Source organism: Prionailurus viverrinus, chromosome C2 (assembly GCF_022837055.1).
Source record: "Prionailurus viverrinus isolate Anna chromosome C2, UM_Priviv_1.0, whole genome shotgun sequence".
Taxonomy (NCBI): Eukaryota; Metazoa; Chordata; class Mammalia; order Carnivora; family Felidae; genus Prionailurus; species Prionailurus viverrinus.
Window position 1 is genome coordinate 111,680,945 of NC_062569.1, and position 27,842 is coordinate 111,708,786.

General features: G+C 39.8%; 1 protein-coding gene across 2 annotated transcripts in view; it reads right to left on the bottom strand.

Moving 5' to 3' along the window:
• TBC1D23 (TBC1 domain family member 23) overlaps positions 1-4,961 on the bottom strand; it is a 60,755-nt gene extending 55,794 nt beyond the window's left edge. For both annotated transcript variants that reach the window (XM_047874985.1, XM_047874983.1), the window contains exon 1: positions 4,715-4,961. In XM_047874985.1, coding sequence (XP_047730941.1) covers positions 4,715-4,767 — 53 coding nt within the window. In that variant the 5' untranslated portion in view covers positions 4,768-4,961. The remainder of the gene's footprint in view (positions 1-4,714) is intronic.
• Positions 4,962-27,842: the final 22,881 nt, after the last annotated feature.

Below are 27,842 nucleotides of genomic sequence, written 5' to 3' on the forward strand. Positions count from 1 at the left end.
TTCTCCATATGCTCTGAGCTAATGTGGCTGCAGTTTCAGAAAGTGAGCTGAGCATTTTTTGATATCCATGGTTTTCCATAAAAGTTGAACATTATACAAGCAGAGCATTACACAGTTCACAAAAACAATGAAGTTAGAAAATGTATATGAAATGACAGCTTGGTATGTTATTGCACATGATTTGACAAAAGTCATGCAGACAATAAACATTTACTGAGCCACCTGCTATCAGCCACTGCACTTTAGAAGTTCACTATGTAAATAGCAATGATAAAACATGTAATCAAATAAATTATAGCATAATGTGTTAGGTGACAAAATATAACAGATTATATAACATATAGAGATACATTCCTCTGGCCAACTCATTTTGAGTTGCACATCATCCAGAACCTTACTGAAGAATGTGGTCCATGAACCAGCAGAATTGCCATAACCTAGAAGCTAGTCAGTCAGAAATACAGAATCTCTGGGGATGCAAGCTGGTGCAGCCACTCTGGAAAACAGTATGGAGGTTCCTCAAAAAACTAAAAATAGAACTACCCTACGACCTAGCAATTGCACTACCAGATATTTATCCAAGGGATACAGGTATGCTGTTTTGAAGAGGCACATGCACCCCCATGTTTATAGCAGCACTACCAACAATAGCCAAAGTATGGAAAGAGCCCAAATGTCCATCGATGGATGAATGGATAAAGAAGATGTGGTATATATATACAATGGAGTATTAATCAGCAATCAAAGATAATGAAATCTTGCCATTTGCGACTATGTGGATGGAACTGGAGGGTATTAAGCTAAGCAAAATTAGTCAGTCAGAGAAAGAAAAATATCATATGACTTCACTCATATGAGGACTTTAAGAGACAAAACAGATGAACATAAGGGAAGGGAAACAAAAAGAATATAAAAACAGGGAGGGGGACAAAACAGAAGAGACTCATAAATATGAACAACAAACAGAGGGTTACTGGAGGGGTTGTGGGAGGGGGGATGGGCTAAATGGGTAAGGGATACTAAGGAATCTACTCTTGAAATCATTGTTGCACTATAGGCTAACTAATTTGGATGTAAATTAAAAAATAAATATAAAAATCATTAAAAAAAAAAAAAAGAAATACAGAATTTCAGGTCCCAAGCAAATGTACTGAATCAGAATCTACATTTTAACAAGATCCTCAGGTAATTCCAATGCACATTTAAATTTTGAGAAGCCTAACCTAGAACATAACTGAAGATCAGTAAATAAGTGTCATCTCATACTTTCAAGATCTTCAGTCCCCACCCCGAGCCTTTTTGCAAATTGATACATAATTTTAATGTGGTCAGCTACCCAGCTTCACAGATTAAAAAAAAACAAAACAAAACACTGGGAAATACCACTAACAACAAAGAAAGAAAACAGGGAATAAAATAAAAAGCAATTTCAAAAAGAGAAGGCTTTTGGGTCCATTTAACATAGCAACAATCTACCCTATCTGCCTAGATAGGTCTCACTATACTACAGAAGTATAACAGTAACTGACTTTCTTAAATGTGCCTCCTCTAACTAGACCACAAATTCCTTGAGGACAGGGACCTAGTTTTATTCTTATACACTTATATCTGTAAACTGAATGGCTCTAAGTAACTGAGATAAGTTCAGGTTAGGCAATCGGATATATAACATATTTCAGAAACATTTCCAGCTGAAAAAGTTACAATAAAAATATGACTTTTTAATTAATTAATTTTTTAATGTTTTATTTATTTTTGAGACAGGGAGAGACAGAGCATGAACAGGGGAGGGTCAGAGAGAGGGAGACACAGAATCTGAAACAGGCTCCAGGCTCTGAGCTGTCAGCACAGAGCCCGACGCAGGGCTCGAACTCACGGACCAAGAGATCATGACCTGAGCCGAAGTCGGCTGCTCAACCGACTGAGCCACCCAAGCGCCCCATGATTTTTTTAAAACAGAGTAAATCCTTCCCATTCCATAACAACCCATTCACTAGTCTTAGAACAGAGGCTGTACCAAATCTATGGCTCCAAATCCAATGTCTTCTCTACATTCAAACTCACTCCTACAGGGCACCACTGAGTGCAGTGAGCATAGAAAATGGACAAAGATTACATGAGAACAGAAGGAGAGGAGAAATCATTGAACACCTCAGGGTTCCTCCATTCATGAAAATAAAAACAACAAAAATAGAAAGTCACACAAAAGACAGAGCAACCCTAGAAGAGAACAAATGCTACCCTTTAACAACCATTAATTCCATGTTCCTTGCCTCTGTGAACAGACTCCTGTTCACAATCCTAAGAACTCCTCAAAGATACCTTAACTCTAGAAACACTTCTCCTCATGACCTCCAATAAGCTGATCAGAGCCAGTTAGATACAATACACACTTTCTTTTTTTTTTTTTTTAATTTTTTTTTTTAACGTTTATTTATTTTTGGGACAGAGAGAGACAGAGCATGAATGGGGGAGGGTCAGAGAGAGGGAGACACAGAATCGGAAACAGGCTCCAGGCTCCGAGCCGTCAGCACAGAGCCCGACGCGGGGCTCGAACTCACGGACCGCGAGATCGTGACCTGAGCCGAAGTCGGATGCTTAACCGACCGAGCCACCCAGGCGCCCCCAATACACACTTTCAAGACAGCCACTTTCATGAAGTGCTAGTCATTACTCTTCAAACAATCATTTCATTTTCTTGCCCAAGTCATGGTCATGCTATTACTCCATTCAAAGGCCTTTCCCATCTGTTAATCTGAATGCACTATCCAACATGTTAGCCACTAGCCATGTGTGGCTATTTAACATTTGAAATGTGGCTAGATCCAAATGAGATGTAGGGTAAAGGTAAGGAACACGTGAAAGTTTGAAGTCTTCGTATAAAAAAAAGATGTAAAACTATCTAACTGGCTTTTTTTGAACAATCCTATGTTAAAATAATGTTTCAGATATAAATCAAAGAATTTAAACTGTTTCTTTTTAGTTTTTAATGTGGCTACTAGAAAATTTTACACTTCAGGGGCACCTGGCTGGCTCCGTCAATGGAGCATGCAACTCTTGATCTGGGGAGTGTGAGTTCGAGCCCTATGTTGGGTGTAGAAATTACTTTAAAAATCCTAGGGAAGGGGCGCCTGGGTGGCTCAGTGGGTTAAGCGTCCGACTTCAGCTCAGATCATGATCTCACAGTCCGTGAGTTTGAGCCCTGCGTTGGGGTCTGTGCTGACAGCTCAGAGCCTGGAGCCTGCTTGGGATTCTATGTCTCCCTCTCTCTCTGCCCCTCCCCTGCTCATGCTCTGTCTCTCTCTGTCTCAAAAATAAATTTTTAAAAAAATTACAAAAATAAATAAAAATCTTAGGGGGAAAAAAGAAAATTTTAAATTACATACACGTTATATTTCTAGTGACAGCACTAGTCTAAAACCTATTGATTCTTCAAGGCCTAATTCAAACACCTTTGCTTCCATGAAGCCTTCTCTAATGACTGCAAGTGGAAGTGGTTTCTGTCCCCTGAAATCCCATAACACCTTCACATTCCCAAAGAAATGGATCAATTTTACCTTGTTACTGAGTTTACCTGTCACAGCTCCAACATAAGCAAATTGAGAAAAGAAACTCCATCTAGGTCACCAGTGAGTTTTCCTACTACACCTTGGAGAGTACATGCATGAACTTAGGTGATGCCAGACATCTGCTGAGAGCTGATTTTCTCAACTATTATATTATCTATCCCTTTCAATGATTTTCATTTTTTTCTCAAGTATTAAGGTCCATGTGTAAAATGTCCTGTATTATTTTTAGGCAAACAACTTATTACATGAGCTACATACATGTCAGATGATGAAAGAGCAAATCTAAAACTAATGCATGTGGTCGATATACTTAGGTTAAATATACAAACTCAACAAGCTTCTAAAGGTTCCATATATTTTTGTCTTAAAAATGTATTGTAAAGATTAACTATTTCAAAAGTAGGAGCCTTTCCCAAAGATTAACGACACTAAATGACTAAAGTCTACCAAAAAATTATTGGAGGTCCCCGCCCCCTCCACAGCTCCGAGTATAAGTCAGGTAAGCATGCAAAGGCTTGGGAGCAGCAAGAGCAATATCCACAAAACGTCCAAAAGCTGTGTAGACTGAGCGGTAGAAAGAAGGAGACAGGAAAAAAAAAGTCGACTTGTGTGAGACGAACGGTAGAAACGGTTGAAACGCAAAATGAGAAATAAAAACTAGAATATAAAAAATATCTCAGCTCTGTGGGAGGGATCCTCCCTGGGTGTATCTCTCAACCTCTCCGGCAAACGTTGCGGTGGTAATTTCAAGTGTCTTCTTCAAATGATATTCTAGTGCCTCAGCTCTAACTTCGTTCCCTACCAACCTACTCTAACGCCCGGGGCCAGGGACTTCTGCCAAACCCAGCCCTAAAGCCACCCTCTCCAGCACGTTTTAGAAACCGGTGAACGAAACAGGAGGACCTCACTGGGGCCCAATACCTGGACGACACTCCTATCATTTGGAGTCCGGCCTTAGACCCTTCGATTTGATGGAGCCGGCTGAGAGGAGCTGGCCAGCAGAGGGGGCGGGGCAGGGCGCTGGACTTTGCCCAGGACGGGTCTTCCCGTTCCAGGTCGGAACCTGCTGGTGCCTCAGGGACAGGCAGGATGGTGAGAAGAAAGAATAGAGAAGCAGAAAGAATCAGCCCTAGGCTTTCACTCACCAGCCGTCACCGCTCGACGTTGGCTGTGGCAGGACCTCTTCTCCTTCCGCCATTGCTGTTGACGTCCACGTCACTTTGCCGAAAAGTGGACCTGGCGCCCGGACCGACTCTGAGACCCAATGTCGTAAAAGGTTCTCGGAAGTATGGGAGTGAGCTTCTGGAGAGGAAAAGAAAGAGGGAGGAGGCAAGAGACGGGAGCAACGCGACGTCCCGACGTCCCGACGGCGAAAGGCAGCTTGGGGGAGGAGACTCGGCCAAAGCAGCTGCCCCTTCAAAGACTACATGTCCCAGCATGCCGCGGGGACTGGGCGGATGGAGTGGGCGGAGCTTGATGAGGGCGCGTGACCTGGTAAAAGGTCCTTGTGAGCGTCGTTTCTTAGCGTCCGTTTGGCTTCTTCATTGCATCTTGGCGTCGTACTTAAAATCAGTCCTAACTAATGGAGAGAGTAGGAGAGGGGGGAATTCCATAGGGAAGGTGGGAGTAGGAGGATAGCCACATTTCAGTCATTTCCCACTAACAACTGGATTTGAGGAAACAGTTGGATGTGAGGAAAGGTCACCGCCCACCCCTATTTGTGGGGCGCGGTCAGAAGCACAAATGGAAGTCCCCTACTTTTTCTGAACGCTTGAAAGTTGTTTGGGGGGGAAAAAGGCGCTAAAAAGTAAAGGAAATATGCTCCAACCTCCCGCCTTTATATATATATATATATATATATATATATATATATATATGCGTGTGTGTATCGTGTGTGTGTATACACACACACACACACACACACACACACACACACACAATCTTCCTAATAACCTGGAAGGTCAAATCCAAGTTTAGATTTCTAGAAACCTTGGAGTTCCAAACCGAGCTGCCACGTTTCTTCTCTACCCACCGTACTTCTTGTTTGCTCCACATCTACGGGCACTTTGGCCTCCACATCCAAGCTCGGTCCACATCACTACCACCACCACACACACCATCAAAGCACTAGCCTCTTGTCTCCCCTTGACCATTCCTGGTGTGCACAGGCTCGGGAGGATGGACGTAGGGAAATGCTTTTGCAAGCCGTAGAACCAACACTGATGAAGTAGAGAAGCAGGTAACAGTATGAATAAATCTGAAAAACATGTTAAATGAACGAGAGATTGCAGAAGGATAGGTATAGTATGGTTTCATTTATATTTGGTGGTAAAAATAGGCAAGACAATATATTTGTGAGTAGGTGCATAAGTGCTTAAAAAAAATAAAGGGAAATGATTTAAAAAATGGAATGGCAGTTCTTACACAGCCAGACATTAGTTAAAGCAGGGAAAACAGGTTTTATCCAGAAACTACTGACAATAGGGGAAAGAGCAGAGCTCCATTCCAATTGGTGCAGAGGTGATTAGAGGTTTTAAAGGGAGAATAAGGGAGTGGAGAGAATGGGGGCTCATTAGAGTCAGAGAAGTGAAAAATTACAAAGAGTTAGCCAGTGTGATTGTGATTGAGCCAGCTGTGTCTGCTAGCTGGCAATTTTTGTAGTTAGGATTCTATCCTCCCACAGACGCTGAGAGACAGTGGCCCTATCCTTCCTGATGATTACATTTCAAAGTAATGACTCTCAGGTCCTTGAGAAGGACACTTCTAAGTCATAAGAGAAAATTCTAAGCTCTTTCTAATAAATGCTCTAAGAAAGAGAGGTCAGAAATCCATCATCAGGGTTGGCTAGAACAGAATAAATTCTCTTGGCAGTTGAACTTTCTAAATCGGGCATTTTAATGAGGAGCTGGGTTTCCATGGGGGGCTAGAGTCCTCCTAGGGGCATGGCATTAAGTTGTTAGAAACCATGTTCGACTTTGGTCAAGTCTCGAGGTTTGGACAGAATTGTTACCCGTGGAAAGCTCTGCAGGTCTCAAAATTACATTGGGAGGAAGAGGAAGAAATGGCTTCAATTATATTTTTAATATTTTGTTTCTTAAGAGCTGAGAAGTTGTAGTCAAGTAGGTGTTCAATATTCCTTATAGAGTCTATACTTTGGTATACAGAATTTTTCATACTTCGAAACTATTTGATTAAAGAAGCACAAAACATAGTCCAATCATTTCATTAACAGCCAAAAACATGTTCACTCTCTTTCCAAAAGGGGAATAATCCAGAGCCATACATTATTGCACCACTTCCAAGCCAGAATCTTTTCGTGCTGCTCTATCTTTCTGGGGGAAAATTTCTTTTAATGTGAAATGAGTGTTTTGATGGCAACCATTAAAAGAAAATAAAAGGCATGGATCTAGGTCAATTTACCATCCTAACTTCCAAGACCTCCCCTGTGGCCCATCAATTGTCAGTGGGTTTTCAGAAGCTTTTCTAAAATAGTTTTAAAAACTATTAAGTCTGTGACTTGACAAGCAGCTGTTCATTGCTTAAGGTGTTTCTAATCCTCAACAGTAATTCATGTTTAGTACAATTTTTTTTATTTTTTTTAACGTTTATTTATTTTTGAGACAGAGCATGAATGGGGGGAGGGTCAGAGAGAGAGGGAGACACAGAATCAGAACCAGGCTCCAGGTTCTGAGCTGTCAGCACAGAGCCTGACGTGGGGCTCAAACTCATGGACCGCGAGATCACGACCTGGGCCGAAGTCGGACACTTAACCGACTGAGCCACCCAGGTGCCCCAGTACAATTTTTTTAAAACTTATTTTTTGAGAGAGCGAGTACAAGCAGGGGAGAGCAGATAGAGAGGGAGGGAGAGAATCCCAAGCAGGCTCCATTCTGTCAGCACAGAGCCCAACGTGAGGCTCAAACTCCCAAACCGTGAGTTCATGACCTGAGCCGAAATCAAGGTCAGATGCTTAACTGAGCCACCAGGTGCCCCCATGTTTAGTATAATTAAATCAATAATTGCTTTATACTCTATGTGGTAAAAATATTATTCCATTAAAAATATATCTCTTGACTTTCAAGCAGTTCTTCACTTCGTAGAAGACAAAACTGTCTTCCACTCTTTTTAATAGGGCCAGAGTCAGCTTCATGGGCATGCAACTTGTGCCACCACACAAGACCCCATGCTTAGAAGGGCCCTACACTTGGTTTAGTGCTCTGCTATTACATCTTGAAATTCTTAATGATTTTAGAATAGGAGGTCTCTTGTTTTAATTTTGTGCTGGGCCCCCCACAAATTATGTAGCCAGTCCCAGATAGGGTCACTATGATATTAATGTATAACCCAACTGGGGACAGGATTTCACTTGAAATTATTTAATAATATTTTCTGGAATATCTATATCATTTGTCCTTTACTCATCAACCTGTTCTGTGTTCTGCTGAGTTCACTCTCAGTTCGTGGTATTCACCAAGACGACATCCTCTTCCGCTGGTGGTAATTCTAGGAATCTGGTTATTAGGTGAAGTCCTTGAAATTTGGTATGCCTTTGGTTCCTCTGAATAGGTTCTACTGGCTTACTCTCCATGGTATTTTGTGTTTGCTCCTGTTTGGCTTGTTAACATCCAAGCTGCAGTTACTGCAGATCTCAGTGGTAGGTGAGTCCTCTGCCCATAAGCCCTGGGCTTCTCTTTCTCTTTCTCTGGACCAGGATCATTCACACTTTCCCCTCACTTTGCCTGGTCTTCTGGAAGGACAAACACCACACTCAGTTGTTAATCTCCAAGCTGCAGAGTTAGTACTGACCTTCTGGTTGATGGGTTGTTTTTTGTTTATCTTTTATCATAAGCTCTTCTTGCTTTGAATCTGGTTTGTCCACATTTTCCCCAACACACCTCACTTCCTGAGATGACAAGGACCATGCTGTGGCTACAGAACATTTTCTAGCTGGCTGCAAAATTTTTTGGGTGTAACTTCTGAGTATTTTGTGCTTTAAAACAAATCTCATGGCCCTGCCATTTGCCTCAACTGTTATGTGCTTTAAGAAAATAGTATGGGGGTAGCCTGGGTGGCTCAGTTGGTTAAGAATATGATTCTGGATGTTTGGCTCAGGTCATGATCTCACAGTTCATAGGATCAAGCCCCATGTTGGGCTCTGCACTGACAGTGCAGAGCCTGCTTAGGACTCTCTCTCTCTCTCTCTCTCTCTGTCTCTGTCTCTCTCTCTCTCTCTCTCTCTTCCCTTCCCCTGTTCATCCCCCCAACCTCAGGATTACAAGTAGAATTTGTTAAATTCTAGTAGTGGATCTCTGCCGAAAGCAAGCAAGCCAGCCAGCCAGCCAGCCAGACATCTCTGGGGCACCTGAGTGGCTCAGTCAGTTGAGCATCCAAGTTTGACTTAAGTCGTGATCTCACAGTTCACGAGCCCCATGTCAGATTTGCTGCTGTCAGCGCAGAGCCCACTTCAGATCCTCTGTCCCCTTCTCTCTCTGCCCTCTGGCCCTCCCCTATTCATGCTCTCTCTCTCTCAAAAATAAATTTTTTAAAGCCCTTTTCAAGAGCTAGAGAAGACTTTATTATGAAATCATTAGTCTGTATTTTCTTACATTTCTCTTTTCTCCTAATTTTAAGATTTCATCAGTGATACTAGGAACTCTTTCTGTTCTTGTACTTCTTTATGTCTCTCTGGAGCAGACAGACTTGGAATCTCTTTTTTTATAGACCTGATGCTGGGCTAAGGTGATGCTAATAGTGGTGACCATCTGGATCTGTGTACAGTAGTATAGCCATTCCAAGATGTGTTTCCAAAAAAGGCACACCCAGTCATCCACATAGGGTGTGTTACCTGCCTGCATTTCTGCAGCTAATGGTATCCCCACACCCAAATAGGAAGGTGTAGAATTATGCCATATTATCCTTGGACAAAATCAAGTTGCAATTTTTACAAAAAGGAAACTTTAATTCTCTTGGTTTAAAAAAAATTTTTTTTCAACGTTTATTTATTTTTGGGACAGAGAGAGACAGAGCATGAACGGGGGAGGGGCAGAGAGAGAGGGAGACACAGAATCGGAAACAGGCTCCAGGCTCTGAGCCATCAGCCCAGAGCCCGACACGGGGCTCGAACCTACGGACTGCGAGATCGTGACCTGGCTGAAGTCGGACGCTTAACCGACTGCGCCACCCAGGTGCCCCAATTCTCTTGGTTTTAAATGAAACTATAAAAAACAAAAATATTTTTCATCTATTATGTGCTGTTCTATGCCATATAATTATGTAATTTATATTTTATTATGTGTACTTAATTCATATTTTGACACATAGTTTATCCTCAATAAATATTTGTTAAGTGAACTCAGGGTTTTGTGGGGCTTTTTTGAAGTGTTTTTGAATGGATGAAGTCATTCACCTATACAGCTGGTTGGGATCAGGGCAGGTAGGGATTGTGAACTGATCTGTATGGTCAATTATTATATTAGTGTAGAAGAGTTTATTTCACTTTTTTGTTATAATATTATAGCATTTTTTTAAATTTTTTTTCAACGTTTTTTATTTATTTTTGGGACAGAGAGAGACAGAGCATGAACGGGGGAGGGGCAGAGGCAGAGGGAGACACAGAATCGGAAACAGGCTCCAGGCTCCGAGCCATCAGCCCAGAGCCTGACGCGGGGCTCGAACTCCCGGACCGCGAGATCGTGACCTGGCTGAAGTCGGACGCTTAACTGACTGCGCCACCCAGGCGCCCCTATAGCATTTTTAAAAGAGAGAAATGATTATAGCTCATCCTTTTATTCATATTCGAGCAATTTCTTCTTGATTTTTTTTTTGCATTTTTAGGTGAGACCAAATAAATTGTATTAATCTACTGCTACTTTAAAAATTGCCCCAAAATTCAGTGTCCCAAAACATTTATTATCTCACAATTCCAATGGGTCAGGAATTTAGAAACAGGTAAGTGGATGTTATGAGTCAGGGTGTCTTGAGGTTATTTGAAGGCTTCTGAAGTCATCTGAAGGCTTCACTGGGGCTAGAGGATCCACTTCCAGGTTGGCTCACTCACATGCCCAACAAGTTGGTGTTGGCTATTGGCAGGAGGCCCACAGTCCTCTCCAAATAAGTCTTTCCATGGGTTGCTTGAATGTCCTCTTAACATGGAGTCTGGCTTCCCCTAGAGTGAGAATTTAAGAGAGACAAAGATTGAAGCCACAATATTTTCTATGACCTAACCTCAAAAGTCACATACCCATCATTTCTGCAATATCCTATCAGTTACACAGGTCAGGTCTGTTCAACATGGAAGTGAACTACAAAAAGGCTTGAATAACCAAAGGCAAGAATCACTGAGAGCCTTCTTAGAACCTCATTGCTACTTGAAGTAATATTAAATCCTGTACATTCACCATTGTCCAACCAACTTGTTCCTCAGGTCCCTGTCCATATCATTTCAGCTCTCTTCCAGCTAGTTTTCCTCTGAACTTGTGAAGGCCCCCTCATGTGGGTACTGAGTCACACAGCATCTTGCATTCTGTCACTCTGAGAATGACAACAATTTTTAAGTTCTTTTGTAGCCTCTGTTACACCAAATAAAGGACTGAAAGTATAGATGGTGTCCAGAAGTTCTTGTTGAATATCAAAATATTGATTTCTGTTTCAAAATAATGACTTTTGAGTTTCAGAATTCTAAACTTTCTCAGGAATTTTTCTTTTTATCTTACAAGGACAGATGTCTTCACAATTATCAGAATTACTTCAGTTATTTGTAACTTTAAAATCCCATTAGGACCTGCATTCCAAGATTCTTTAAACTACTGAAGCCTAACACTTAATTTAATGATGAACAAAACCAAGTTAATTCCCATTCACAGATGACAAGTCAACAGTTGGCAACAATTTCAACATCTGCTATTAATTCACTTAAAAGTGTTAAGTAAACAGTGCTTAAAAAAAAAAGATCTGGAAACTATACTATTTCTCCATTATCCTTCTAGTTGTTGTCTTTGCTGATCGAAGCTGACTCTTAATAGGTTATGTAGATGGACCCAAAGTAAACATTTTGATGGGGATTGGCCTATTCCTGAGTCTGGGATGGTTATGCTTTAATGTGGGAGCCTGTTTCACCCCTTCCTCATTCCAAATTTGTTTTCAAATATTCCAGACAAAAGGCTCTTATTAGGGTTGAGTCAGTGCTGATTAGAAATAGGGATAGTAAACAATATGTTAGCTGGCATTAGCCGAAATTTTAAAAACTTACTGCTTTCTATGAGCTCACACACACAATCTGTAAACAGTATCCTTAGACAATGGCTATGCTAATCATTATGTATGATCTGTCTCCATTCATCTCATACTCTTGGACTCACCCTTCCTTTTAGGTATCTGTCTTGCCAAATAAAATAGTAAGGAACCATCTAAGGTCATTGAATTTAATTACATGATATATGCTTTTAACAATATGTGTAAAAAATGTAGGTATGTTACAATTTCTATGAGTATGTTATTTCCAGGCTGGTTTACCGAGTACACATGCTAAATTGTACATTTTATCATTGTCATTTCTACGTGCCAAATTCACTTAAGAAGAATAAAGAGTAGAAGAAAAAGAATTCTTAGGATATAATGAATGTGAAAATTACCACAGATACAAAAGCATTTTTTAATTTAGATTACAAAATTTTTTCTCTATAATTTTCCCATACCTTCATTCTGTACAATATCAGCTACATCTCTGTTGTTAATTCCAACCTATAACCTGATAACTCCTATATCTGTATTTTTGTATTTTCTTTTGTACTTTCCATCTATAAATCTAGCCATGTACTGGGAGCTTACACTTGGATGACCCACAAACACTCCAAAGTCAGCATTTCTAAAACTGACTCATCATGTCTGCCTGGCTCCCCAGTCCCTACCATTTCTGTAGAGGTGATGGGTTTTATCATTATTTTCAGTCATCTAAGCCAGAAATTTGGGAATTATTCTAGCCTCTTTCCTTCTTCCTTTCCATAGGTCGGCAGGGTCTATGGATTTTTTCCTCCCTAAATATAGGTCAGGTAGGGTCCTTCACCTCTGCAGCTCTTCTCTTGTTTTTATTCCTTGTTATGTTTTACATGAAGGGATTCCTTAATTAGTCCCTACCTTCTTCCACTCTCCCCTAAGCAGTCAATAGCCTCTACACCAGGAGTTCAAACTGGCAGCGCTCAGACTGGATTTACTTAGCAGCTTTTATTTTGTTGTTATTTTTTTTTTTTTTTTAAGATTTTAGTTTTAAGTGATCTCCACACCCCATGTGGGGCTCGAATTCACAACTCTTGAGATCAAGAGTCACATGCTGTACTGACTGAGCCAGCCAAATTATTTTTAAATCACTTTTATGTCTTTACACACTTTTCAGTTTGTCTCCCCAACCATTTCCCATCACTAAACCATACCGCAGTTTACACATTTGTTAACTGCATGGTCCTCAGAGGTATTTGAATTTGTGCCTCTTGCTGCATATTTTATAAAAAGGAAATCTACCTCAAATCCTTCAGTTGCTCACCATCCTCTATAAAGAATGTTCAAATTCTTTATCAATGATACAAGACTCTCACAAACACAAGTACTCTCCCTTCTTCCTTTATAACATATGCATCAGTCACTCTACAAGGCCTCAGATATACCCTGCTGCTCCATGAGTTTATGCCTTTGTGAAAGCTTATTCCCTCTACTTTGTTACATTCTACTAACCTCTCTCAACTGGTTATGCCTAGCCATAAGACTTGAGCATCATTTTCTCTGTAACCCTTTCTCTCAAGCATAATTATTCATTTCTGCCTTTTGTTACCACTTCCCCTTAAATACACCTCAATCATCACATTTATCACATTTTAATCATGTGTTTATAAATTTGTTTTCTCCACTAGGGATGAGATCTTTGGAAACAGTTTAATATGTTTACATTTCCAGTGCCTGGCATAGTACTGGATACATAACTGTAATTTGCTGTATGAATAAATGAATGAATGGAGAGTATATATACACATAACATTATTACAGCAAACTTATAGAGCATTTACTGTGTGTCAGGTAGTGTTCTAAGCACTTCTATTAGTTCATTTAGTCTTCCCAACAACCCTATGAATTAGCAATGAATGAATATGAAGTTTGAATTCAAGTTAAATAGGCAAGTGGTTTTCTGTCTTCATGATTTAAGAAGCACTTTAGAAGTCGAAATGATTGTCCTGTTTGTATTAAATGAGAAAATAATATGAATAAGAAGGACAACATTACTTCAGGGTCCTTATTTATCACAGGTAGGTGTGATTGCTCAGCTGGATGTTTCTGCCTCAGCTTAATGAAATCCTTCCAAAGTGAGGCAAAAGCTTGTACCATCATTTTAGCCTAAAGCAAAGAATTTCTTCCTGCCATAAAAATATTATTTTAAAAATTATTGACTTTACAAAAAGCATTTGATGATAATTTGTCATTAGAGACAAAGCCTATACTCCTACATAATGGTAATGCTCAAATTTTGCCTAGTCATAGTCTTTACAGTGTCTGATGAGGCTCTACATAATCTGAAACTCCAACATTCCCTTTATGTGGAAAGCTCTCTCCCCAGGTATCTTTATGGTTCATCTGGATAGATAGGGTTCAGGTAGGCCAAGATATGGGAAACACCTTCAGGGAGGGAATGACCTGATCAAATGCAGGAAAGCAACAGGCATGTTGGTGGTTGGAACAGCAAACCAGTGATGGGACAGACTGGATTCTGGACTCAGCCAGGATTTGGCAGGGAATAGAGACACTGAAGGTCCTCAAATAGGAGAGAACCTTGGAGAGGACTCTGAGGAAAGAGTTTCACAAAGATGAATGTAGACATGAGTTCATTGAAGGTGGAAGAAATTGGAGCTAGGCAGGAAGTAGTAAGACCTTAAACGGGGATATTAGCCACAGAGCTGGAAGAAAAGTAATGCAAGTGGAAAGATTGTGGGAAGAGAAAGATTATGAGAGACAATGTGGGGGGGGGGGGGAGGGTGGTCCAGATGATAGATGATGGTCACAGCAGGACCAGAGCTCTTAGGAGGAGGCTGTGTTGGTGATAGAGGTTTGATTGAGATGGGGTATATTAGGCAGTTGTAAACAAAGCCATGGCCCAGAAAACTGGATTGAATTTGGTAAAATTCTGATTCTTGTTCTTTTTGTAAGATGAGAGGCAGCAATCAGGAGACAGAGAATGGCAATGGGCACTCTCTTATGCCACTATCAGAGGTGAATTGGTGCAACGTTTTTGGATAGGAATTTGGAAATATTCATTATCTAAAATATGCATACTCATTGAAACATTCCCTTTGGAATTTATCTTAATAAGATACTTGCACAATTGAGCAAGAGTATATACAAGGATGCTGACTGATGCATTGTTTTGTTTGTAATGGCAAAAAAACCCAAAAAACAAAAAACAAAAAACAATGGAGTCAACCTAACTGTCCATCATTGAATGGCACATCTATATGATGAAATAACATGCCACTGGAATCCTTTTAAATGTATATACACATACCAAATTATCACCAGGTATACTTTAAATATCTTCCAAATTTATTTGTGAATTATACCTAAATAAAGGTGAAAAAAATAATAAAAAATAAAGCTCTTAAATATTTCCTCCCAACCACTAACGATAGTCCATTGATGTATGTTCTGGTTCTACATAGCCTTAAAAAGCTGGGTCAAACAGCAAGTCACTTCTCCTTGGGAATTGTGTTAAATATTTCATTATTTGGGTTTTTAAAATTTTTTTAATGTTTATTTATTTTTGAGAGACAGAGAGAGACAAAGCATGAGTGGGGGAGGAGCAGATAGAGAGAGAGGGAGACACAGAATCTGAAGCAGGCTCCAGGCTCTGAGCTGTCAGCACAGAGCCTGATGAGGGGCTTGAAATCACTGACTGTGAGATCACGACCTGAGCTGAAGTCGGAGGCCCAACTGACTGAGCCACGCAGGCACCCCCTCATTATTTGTTTTTAAATAAAACAAGAGTTGGGGAAAAAGCAAGTTGCAGAATGGTGTGTCTGGTATTTTGCTTTTTCCAAAAAATGGAGATATCCATTTGGATGTGCACGTGGAAAAGTCTAAACGAATATGTAAAATTGTTAACCATGATAGTTTTGGTGGATAGGACTTGAGGGAACTTTCACTTTATACATCTATAAATTGTGAGAATTTTTTCCACGGAGTATGTACTGTGTTTATAAGAATACAAGTTTGGAATTTTAGAAAAACAGATTTTCTTGAGGAGATCAGCAGTTCTTAAGGAGTATCAGTCACCGACACTAAAGGTGACATCATAAAAGTAGATCAAAGCAAGGAGAACATACGATGTACTTAATGCGTGAGAGAAAGTGGTACGTGGCTTACAGGTATATGAAAACAAATGGACAAGGTCCTGCCTGGTTTGGCACCTCCTGAACATTCTAGTCCCTTCTCACACCACATTCTCCGCCCCCTCACACTGTCTTCCTCTGTGTTCCTTGAATAAGACTTCAACATATGGACTTTGCTCATGCTACCTTTGCCTTGAAAAATCCCCTCACACCCGCAAACGCACAGACCCCAACATATGTACAACCTAGTCTTCACACCTCACCTCAATTGTCATTGCTCAGAGAAGCAAATGGGCAGCCTTTTGGAACATGGCCGGCCCCTTTAATTATATGTGTCTTTAGATACACTATAGGTGACTTGAATGGGAGAAGCAAGAAATGAAAAATAGGACAGGGGAAACAAAGCAGAGGGTGATGTATGTGTTAATAACATTTGTGTTTGAAGCATTTCCTTCTGCTCTATATTGTCTTGTCTACCTGCTTCTCCTACTTTTAGGTTTACCTGTGGTTCTTCACAGATGTTTCCTATGCAGGGTGCTAAGAGAATCCTGAAATTAGTAGACTGTGAACTCCATCAATATTATTATACCATTTCCTTTGAACAAGTTCCTTTCTGCAGCCATCTATTGAGACTTTTATACCCAGTTCTGTTTGAGACCCAGCGTGGAAGGAAGAGCTTATCTAGTTCCCACCTGTCCTACTTTTAGTTCTTCTATTCTCTTATTCAGTGCAAGCTTGGCCCATTACTGTGATTTTCAATCTTCTGAACATTGGAATAACCCAGGGCTAGCTTAACAAAAACCACACACAACAATGTGAGAACTTCGCCCCCAGGGATTCTGACTGTGCTGGTCTAGGGTCATACCCAAGCATAGAGGTGTCCTAAAAGTTCCTTTGGGTGATGCTAATGTGTATGCATCATTAAGAACCACTGGCCTAGATTAATCTTGAAACTGCTCTACTTGGAGAACTGGAAAACACCTGACTTCTGGAAATCAAAGCCTGAATGGTTCTAATGGCACTGGTCTCTCAGATGGTGTCAGACCTGCTTCATTTGAAAAGCTAGAAGCTGAAGGCAGAAAGTCTGAAAGACGATGGTGGAGGCATTATCCCTGAATTAAGGCTGATGACTTCAGAGCACTTGCTTGCAGGAAATAATTTGATTACTTGTACAGCTGGATTATGGTCAGTCGGTCATGGAGGAGAGGAGCTGACTAAATGCCTGTGGAGGCCCAAACTAACTTTCAGATTCTGCTCTCTGTCACTCATTTGTCTCAAGACTTTAAGAACAAGGAAATTTAAATTTAGGAGTTTAATGCATGGGGCACCTGGGGCCGTGTGGAAGGTTGTGCTTTATTCTTTGGCACAGTCCAATTACCAGGACTCCTGACTCCCAAACTCCAAAGGTTACCACCAGTTGAAATTGTAAAGCAGGGTAACCAATTGCTAGGCCTGGCTCAGACACTAATCGAATAGATATAGCCTGCTTCAATCACCTCTGTGCTCAGGGCTTTGGTTTCCTCGGATCAGGGAAATTGAAGGTCTATCTAAGAGGTCTATCTAAGCCCCTTTCAGCTTTAACAAGTGACACTAGGTGGCACTCATGTAACTCCAATGGGAAGTAGCTGGTGCAAGTTGGCTGCCGGGCTCCTGTCCCTTAAAAGACCCAGGCGCATGCTGGGTGCAACTTGGGAAATCATGCCATTTTAGGAAGATTGCTTGGGACTCCTTTTATTTTTTTTTTTTTTATTTTATTTTTTTTTTAAACGTTTATTTATTTTTGGGACAGAGAGAGACAGAGCATGAACGGGGGAGGGGCAGAGAGAGAGGGAGACACAGAATCGGAAACAGGCTCCAGGCTCTGAGCCATCAGCCCAGAGCCTGACGCGGGGCTCGAACTCACGGACCGCGAGATCGTGACCTGGCTGAAGTCGGACGCTTAACCGACTGCGCCACCCAGGCGCCCCTGGACTCCTTTTATTAAGAAGAGCTTTTGAGGGGCGCCTGGGTGGCGCAGTCGGTTGAGCGTCCGACTTCAGCCAGGTCACGATCTCGCACTCCGTGAGTTCGAGCCCCGTATCAGGCTCTGGGCTGATGGCTCAGAGTCTGGAGCCTGTTTCCGATTCTGTGTCTCCCTCTCTCTCTGCCCCTCCCCTGTTCATGCTCTGTCTCTCTCTGTCTCCCCAAAAAAATAAATAAACGTTGAAAAAAAAAATTTAAAAAAAAAAAAAGAAGAGCTTTTGGTTCTGTGGGTGCCTGTTATATTTTACCAACTGCTTACACTAATTATGTACTTCTTATTTCATATTCCTTTTTTATCATCTCAAGTTTAGATATATTGTATAGAAAACTATTTCTGTGGTTTAGTTACATTTGTAACATTGTCCAGACACACGTGCTGTGTGACATAAAAGCAAGTGTTATTATCTAAGCAAATACTTAGTTCTCTCAGTCAAATGCCTCTGCACAAGTGAACTTCAAGCAGATGGGATTCTTACCTGTGATGAGTCACCACTGGACAGAGTCACCTAGACATGGTTCTTGTTCAAAACCTTGCCCCCCTCCCCCCCCCCCCCCCCCCCCCAGTTCGTTTGTCTTAGTGTTTCCAGGAGGTTCATTCTGTCCAGGTCATTTCAAGAATCCAGTCTGTTTCAACCTGGCTTCAGAACTGGACCTCGGAGGTGGGGGAGTTGGGGCCTTCATGATCAGATTATCGAAAGGTGATACTTTCTTCATTGGCAAAGGACATCCAAGTCATCTTTCAGATGCTTCCCTTCGATCAAGGACCACAGTGGTAGTATCTAAGGATTTAGCAAAAAAGTAAACATAAAGGAACTGAGTTTGAGGTCTAACTCTGTCAGATATAAAATGTAAGAAGTTACATATTTTTAATTCATTTTGGGAATAAGAGGTAGATGTCAATGACTTCATTACCTGTCAGTATAAGGGACCTTGGAATTGGATGAACTTCCTGGGTTAAAGCTATTTATAGTCACAACTTCTAGGATGTGGTGTAGTATTAAGTTTATGGTAAGGGAATGAATGTACATATGTGTGCACACTGGTAGAAGACTAAAAGGTCTAAAGCCAAAATGCACCAGTGGCATTATGGATGACCTTTATTGTCCTCTGTATACTTTTCTATATTTCTCAAATTGTATTTAATGCTCATGAATTTGTTTTATGTTTTGTCATTTCAAAATTCAAAAGAAAGAAGGAAAGAAAAATAAATGATCAGATTTCAGCAAAGGAAGTTATTTGTAAATTATGGCAATAATTTTATGCTTTATGGTAAAATAGCTAGTGTGATTTCAAAAGGGCATTGGACTACCTTCCTTAGAGATGCAAATTACTGGACTGGTCCAATCCACTGATGGCAAAGGAACACCTGAAAGACTCTTAATAATATTGTCATAAATACACACAAAAGGAACCCTTAAAATGAGACTGGGATAGAAATAAAATATTTTTATAATTTGCAATTCCCCTTTTTTTCTTTTTTCCTTTTCCTTTTCTTTTCCTTTTTCTTGTCTTGATTTCTTTCTTTGAGAGAGAGAGAGAGAGAGAGAGAGAGAGAGAGAACATGTGTGAAGAGGGGAGGGGCAGAAGGAGAGGGAGAGAGAGAATCTTGAGCAGGCTCCATGCCCAACGCTGGGCCCAACTTAGGGCTTGATCTTACAACCCTGGGATCATGACCTGAGCTGAAATCAAGAGTTGGATACTTAACCAACTGAGCCATCCAGGTCCCCCAATTCTCCTCCTCTTTAGTCAAAATGTAGTACTTTAAGTATGGGATTGGTTTTCTCTACAATGATGTTTTACATTTCAACCTCATGCTAATTCTACAAAGTTTGGCAGATACTCAACTATGGCTTCCTTTAGCGCTTTTTACTGCCATTCATTATTCTTAACATCTCCAAGGTAAAGAGCACTGGGATTGGATAAGATTTGGAGGAAATTTTGGCACAACTTTGGCACAACCTAGCAGTGTAAACACAGGTTATTTAAGTGTTCTGGGTTTCAGTTTTTCAATTTGTAAGGCAGAGAATGAGTACTGAGGTACCCCTACCACCTTGGTTATTATGAGGATAAAATAAGAATATATGCGGCAAGACTTTAAAGTTTATAGATCGGTTACTTTGGCAACACACATTAAGGTGGACTTAGGAGTACAAAAGAGATCCTGAGTTCCCTTTCTCTGACCACAAACTTCTGTCTTTTGATACTGTCCACTCTCTCTGAGCACTGAACATGCTCCTCCTATCCTCCATCACCCCTATTCTTCTATCCCTCTCTGTCTTGACAGTCATCTCCTTCTGATTTCTCTTGCCTCTGCAGCAAGATTCATCAGCTTAGACAAGAGATGGACATTTTCATGTTTCCTTCTCTTGTTCCTCTTGGTCCTTTGTCTCTCATGCTTGTGAGACTGATTTCTAAATTTGAGTCACCCCAAAGTCTGCTTTCCTCCAAAACCTGAGTGACGAATCTTATTGGAGAAATGCATGTAAATCTATTGAATGGCAAACGACACTTCCATGACAGCCAATTTAATAAAGGCATTTACTGCAGCAATACTTTCATCCAATTCTTTTTGTCTCTCTATTGCACTTATCTAACTTCTAGGAGATCACTTACATTTATCCAATACTTCCTTGTGCCAGAGATATCTATGTATCTGAAACACTGGCTTACACTCTTCTCCCTCCAACTGCTATATGGTAACCCTTGAGGGCTGGGTGATACTACCCTGGCTTTTGTTCAATGCCCAGAATAGTGCCATAAACTTATTTGGCACTGAAAAAAAATGAATGTGTAAATAATTGAATGAAGAAAAACTAAGCTTTTTATAGGCTGATTGCATATGCTGACTGCATGCTAGGGCCAATATCAAATATCAAATATGCAAAAACCTGAATACAATTCACATGCCTTGTTTTTCATGACTTACATAATAATCCTTGCTCATCAATGTAACTCAGATTTGGAGGGAAGTTAGCAATCTACATGAATTCATCCACTCTTTTTTATTAACTCATCATTTCATCTACACGTTTAATAAAATGGTCATAATGTAACAAGAACTTCCAGTTAAAGGAAGAGGCATTTTCAGAAATGTTTTTTCCTTATGTTTTTTGCAAAAGTGGTGACAGAATTTCAAAACCCAGTTTTATATTCCACAGTTATAATTTTGTGCCATATTTATATGACTTACTTGGCACTAAAATAAAGCTGCTATTGTAACACCTCTCCATATCATAATGTCTTACATTCATACCATGCTTTAGAGTTTAACAAACTTACTTTTTCAGTTTTTAAATTTCCTGTCACATTTACCTTATTGGCTCCTCAAAATCTTCTCATCACTTCTTGAGTGCCTTGTCTCCTTGTCCCCTCATTCTCCATCTTTGATTCCCTCAGTGGCCCTAGGAGAGAGCTTGGCAGATATTCTCATTCAGAGATGAGCAAAGCAAAACTCGGGGAAATGAGGTAAACAGCTGGTGGGTGATAATGCCTCTGATTACAATTTATATTATGTCTGTAAATTTCATTTGAATTAAGTGTTTGAATGAAAAGGAATCATTTGAGTAATTGAAAATGGAAATATGGCCAGGCACATAGCTACACAAGTATTTGTTGAGCGAAAAAATGAACTTTAAAATTTTAATAGGACCTCATTTTTATAAGCTAGTTCTTTGGTACAATTCTTTTGCAAAACAATAAGGCAACATACAGCAAGAGCCATAGGAATGTCTGTTGGATACTCTTAGGTTTAGGAATTACACTTTAGTTTTTCATAAAGAAAAAATCCTATAGGAGTAACATCCTTGAAGATGTTCTCAAGGTTATCAATACCAACCAAGATACTGAAACAACCTCAAAGTTCAGGGTTTAGTATCTGCAATAGTATCAGGGTTTAGTATCTGCGGTCTCTTCCCTAATCACTTCCTCCATACCTCCTAAACATAGTGGTAGACACATAACCCAAGGCGACCAGATTACCCATCTCCACAGCCCACAGTGATTGGTTTAGGAATGAACTGTAAAATCCTTTCCTATGACTTTTCCTTTAGAATTGAGAAGATCTCCTCTTTAGTCTGTGGTCAAGGACTAGACAAATGAAACCCTAGCATTGTCAGCCACATAGAGAAAGCCCAGCTAAGACCAACTAAGGCCAACACACAAGCAGAGGCAAGAGATGAAGAGAGACAGAGCTGGCACATTCTTGAAAACTGTGTTTGAGCCCTGGGTCCAGTCGTACCTAACATCTCTTCCAGCCATGCCCACTACAGTTATATGAACCATTAAGTCTCTATTTTTTTTTTAACTGGTATAAGTTGGGTTCCTGATATAGTTAAGAGTCCTGATTACTACATGCACAGAAAAGAATGCTACGTAACCTTTAAAATAGCAATTATGCAAGGCACCAGCGGGGGGGCTCCATGGGTTGAGCTTCTGACTCTTGATTTTGGTTCAGGTCATGATCTCATAGTTTGTGGGATCAAGCCCCTACCTGAGCCTCCTCGTTGATAGCATGGACCCTCTTGGGATTCTCTCTCCCTCTCCTTCTCTGCCCCTACCCCATTTCTTAAAATAAATAAATAAACATTTCTTTAAAAATAGCAATTATGCAGAAACATGGGAAAATGTTTACAACAAAATGTTAAGTGGTAGCAACAAAAGACAAACTAGTAGGTGTGTACGTATACAAGGAAAAAGGTGGATGTGTTAACAGTACCTACTCCCAAATGGGAGTGAAAAGGTACACTTTTCCTTTTCCTTTATATACTTCTATTACTCGCAAATATTTCAGGAAGCATGTATAATACTGGTATTGTCATTTAAAAAGAAATGTCCCTGGGTGCCTGGGTGGCTCAGTGAGTTAAGCTTCTGACTCTTGATTTTGGCTCAAGTCATGATCTCACAGTTTATGAGTTCAAGCCCTGAGTTGGGCTCTGCACTGAGTGTGAGACCTGCTTGGAATTCTTTCTCTCTCCCTCTTTCTCTGCCCCTTGCCCACTCTTGCTTTCTCTCAAAATAAATAAATAAACTTAAAAAATAAATAAATAGAAACGTCACCCAAAAAGTACATACCTTAGGATTACCATAATATAAATACACTTAATCACCTGGAAGATAATATGAAAATAGTTATGGGGCACCTGGGGAGCTCAGTAGGTAGAGCCTCCAACTCTTGATTTCTGCTCAGGTCATCATATCATGGTTCGTGAGATGGAGCCCCACCTCGGGCTCCATGCAGAGCATGAAGCCTGCTTGGGAATCTCTCTCTCTCTCTCTGACTCTCCCCTGCTCACACCCACTCTCTCACTCAAAACTAAATAAACTTGTTTTTTAAAAAAGAAAATAGTTATTATGCTAAAAATTGTGATTTTAGGAATGCCTGGGTGGCTCAGTCGGGTAAGCATCTGACTTCAGCTCAGGCCATGACCTCACCACTCCTGAGTTTGAGCCGCGTCTGGCTCTGTGCTGACAGCTCAGAACCTGGAGCCTGCTTCATATTCTGTATCTCCCTCTCTCTCTCTGCCCCCCCCCACTTTCTCTCTTTCTCTCTCAAAAATAAACATCAACAATTTTTTTTGAGTAAAAAAGTTGTGATTTTAGTTTTTAAAAATTTTTCAAAAACCTCTTGAGATGATTTTAATTATTTATTGGCTTTTCAGCAAGAAAAAAAAAGACATTTTAAAGAATATAATGCATGAACTCTGTCATAACTTCATTTTCTTTTAAGGTTTATTTATTTATTTTGAGAGGGAGAGAGAGACAGAGAGAGGGAGACAGACAGGGAGGGAGAGAGAGAGAGAGAGAGAGAGAGCAAGCAGGGGAGGGGCAGAGATAGATGGAGAGAGAGAATCCCAAGCAGTCTCTGCACTATTCAGTTCAGAGCCCAGCTCAGAGCTCTCTCCCATGAAACATGAAATCATGACCTGAGGAGAAATCAAGAGTCAGCCGCTTAACTGACTGAGCCACCCAAGCACCCCAACTCTGTCATAACTTTAAAGATTAAGACTAACAAAGGATAAGAGTAATCTCATTTACTGCGAGTTTGTTTATAAATTAGAATTCCATTGTCAAGTTAATATTTTACTTTTACTTTAACTTTACATTGCTTGTGAGGTCATTCAGTGGTAGATTCTTTGGCTTTCCTGGTCATTTCCTAACTCCTAGGAATTTTTCCTAACTCCTTTCAATGATTGTATGATTGGAAAATTTGTTCAAGTTGATTCATACTAAGACTAGGTGTGGAGGAAATCATCTTTTCTTTTGCCTTATGTTAGTATTAGCCCTGTTAGTTAATTCCATATAAGATATTTCAGCTCTCTCCTAGTCAGATTTCCTCACCTAGAAGATGAGTTTAGGTATACAATTTTATATATAAAATACAGATTTTACCCAGAGATGTGGCTGCTTTTTTTGGTTGGTTTATTTAGTTTTGCTTATAATAAAAATTTACCAGTGAATATTTTTAAATGGTCATCTCTTTTGGTAAATTTAGAGTAATAAATTTCTACATAGTTACATCTACTAAGAGAGGTGATATATACCTATATTCCATTCTTTCTACCTCATATTGGGGTATATGAAATGATCGGATAATTCATAACATTCAATTGTAAAGTGCTGTTTCCTACAAAGAGGGAATAAAAACACAATTAATACAAGGCACAACATTTCTTCACCTTCAATGTAATAAAGCACAGTTTTAGTCCTGGCCAAGAAAGTGAGAAGTAACTTAAACAGTTTGAAAATGTCATTTATCTTCTTTTTGTCTCATTTTTTTTAATTTATAAAATTGAAACATAATAATAACTTCCTTGACAATTTCCTAGGATATGTGTGTCAATTGATACGAACACTCTTATTGGAGCATGTAATAGAGAAAAGTGCACACATGAGAATTCTACAGCTTGATGAATCTTCACAAACTGAAACATGCTCATGTAGGACTAGAGACAGAATGCCACCATACCCTAGAAATACCCCTCATACCCCTTCAAGTCACTGTTCCTCTGACAAAAGAGCATTTGCTATCCTGATCTCTCATATTACAGATTTTGCCTGTGCTCGAACTCTGTATAAAAGGACTCATACAGTATGAACTCTTTTATGCCTGACTTGTTTCACTCAACAGTGAATTCATCCATACTGTGAGATTCATCCAACAGTGAGATTCATCCATATTGTGTGCAGTTATGGATCATTCCCTTTCCTAGCTGTATGGTATTCAGTTTTATTAAAATACTGCAACTTATTTATACATTTTCTGTTGATGGACATTTGGATAGTTTTCCCATCTGGTTTTCTGCATTGGAAAATAAATATAATCCTTTTTGTTGGGTATGTACCTAGAACTGGGATTGCTTGGTCATAGCTTGTATGTATGTTTGGTTTTAGTAGATAAGCCAAACAATTATTCAAAAATAATTGATCCAGTTAACACTCCCACAAGTAATTTATGAGACATCTGGTTGCTACACACCTTTGCCAACACTTGGTATTTTCTCTTTTGAGGTTTAATATAAATCAAATAATTTCATAAACCATAAATCTCCTTTAAGTGCAAGACGTTTCCCAATTTTATTTTACTCACTTGTCTTGTTCCAAAGTAATTTAAGGTGACTTGAAGGTAACACTGTGAATGCCCCTTCATTACAGCTTCTCTTTAGACTGTTACTGCTCTCTGGGGCGGCCTTAATTAAGCTATGCCTTTGTTAGGGCAAATGAAAGCAAGCTCAATAACCAATCTAGATTAAACTCTTCTAATTTTACTTGGGCATTTCTCAGAAATGCTAATTACAACCCCTTAATTCTACTGACAACAGAAACTAATTTCTCCCAGTTTCTAAAACCTGGAAGAGCTCAATTGTATACCACAGGTCAGGAAAATTTAGCACACAGCAAATAACTTGAAATGCAAATCTAATTTCCTACACAAAGTTAGTAACTCAAACACTAGGAACAGAATTCATCTGATTTCTTTTATGTCTACTTCTCTACTTTTCTACATCTGATTTGTGGGCTCTTTTGAGTAGTTCCACTAGAGATGTTTTTGGTTTTTTTTTGTTTGTTTGTTTTGTTTTTTTTTTTTTTTGTTTTTTTTTTTTGTGAGAATAAGAGCAATGGTTAGAGGAGAGGAAGAAAAAAAGCCTAATCTTAGCAACGGCTACAGTTATTAGCAGAGCAAGCACCACTATGGGTCTATTCTGTGATCTGACAAAACACTCAAGCTCTGGGAACACCATTGACAAATTGCCATCTTCCTCCTCAGTTTTTGCAGGCTCTGGCCTTAACCTTCCTCAGTTTTCCCCTCCACTTGCTTTAAATAAATGAGGTTTTGCTCTGTTAACTCTCATTTATACAACCCCACTTCCAAAGAAGTATTTACAAAATACCTTCTGTTTCCCTGACACTAAGAACCCAGAGATAAATAAGAGTCTTTAAATAGTGGACAGCCTAGTGAAGGAGACAGGTACACAGCTGGCTGTAACTGCTGAAATAGCAATAATAGAGCATGTGTAAACATACAAGGACCTTACTTTGTTACACAAGCCGTGGGGGGTCAAATGAGGAAGATCATTTGTTCTTCCTCCTTCTCACTTCCATTTACATTGTTACCTCAGTCTTAGGTTGCAATTACAGTAATTTATTCCAGTGGAAAGAAAATAACAATCTGGCCAATACAGTTGACCCTTGAACAACATAGGTTTGAACTGCACATGTCTATTTGTAGTGCAGATTTGTTTACAGTATAGTACTGTAAATGTAATTTCCTTCTTTTGTTAATATTTTCTTCTCTCTAACTGATTTTATTAAAAGAATCCAGGATATAATACATATACAAAATGTGTTAATTGATTGTTTATTAGCAATAATAAACAGTAGGGTATTAGTATTTAAGTTTTGAGATTGTCAAAAGTTATACACGGATTTTTGACCATGTAGGATGAGGGGAAATTGTTGTTCCTAACTTCCACATTGTTCAAGGGTCAGATATATATGAATGTAACATCTGTAACGGAAAATGTTCATCTTCCATCTTCTTGTTTATTTTGGGTTTTTGTTTTGGTTTAGGTTTTTTTTTTTTAAGGAGGGCGGTTGGTGCCTTCATAGGTATTCCTGGAAATCACTTGACTCAAAGCTCATGAGTTGTCTTCCACTGGGTCATTTCTGATTAACGCAGGCTGAGAAGCTTCTCCAAACAGACTGTTCATCAGCCTCATCTTGTGTCCATCTCACTCTTTCCCTCTCCAGCCCCGTTATTCATAAGCTTGTTACATATATTTGATAAGAATTTAGTAGATATCTTCTCTTTATTACTCCATATGTACAAAAATAAAAAAATAGAAGATTGTTACAGCGTACGCTAATGGGACCCAAGCCTTAAAGTGCATAACAATCCTGGAGTGTTCTAAATGCAGACTTCCAGGTCTGACTCCAAGAGACTTTGACTCAGTAGTCTGACGCGGGGCCCAGGAACCTGCATTTAACAATCAGCCTGGTTGATTTGGATGGAGGTGGTTCTTGGACCTTATTTGAGAAATGTCACTTTGGCTCCCATTTAACAATGATGCAAATGCTCTATGTGACTGAGAGAATGCAAATCTCTCTCTGGCCCCTGTCTTCATGCAAACAGCTATTGGCACCTCTTTCATCAACAGCTCTCTCTCTCTCTCTCTCTGTTTTTAATAGACTTTACTTTTTAGAGAAATTTCAGATTTACAGAAAAATGAAGCAGAAAGTACAGAGAGTCCCAAAGACCTCCTGAAAATCCCCTGGGTGCTCTACCTATTTATCCCATCTTCCCTTTCTCAAACTCTTGGCAACCATTAACTTTTTACTGTCTATATTTGATATTGTCTGTGTTTGTATTTTAGCCATTCAAAGAAGTATGTAG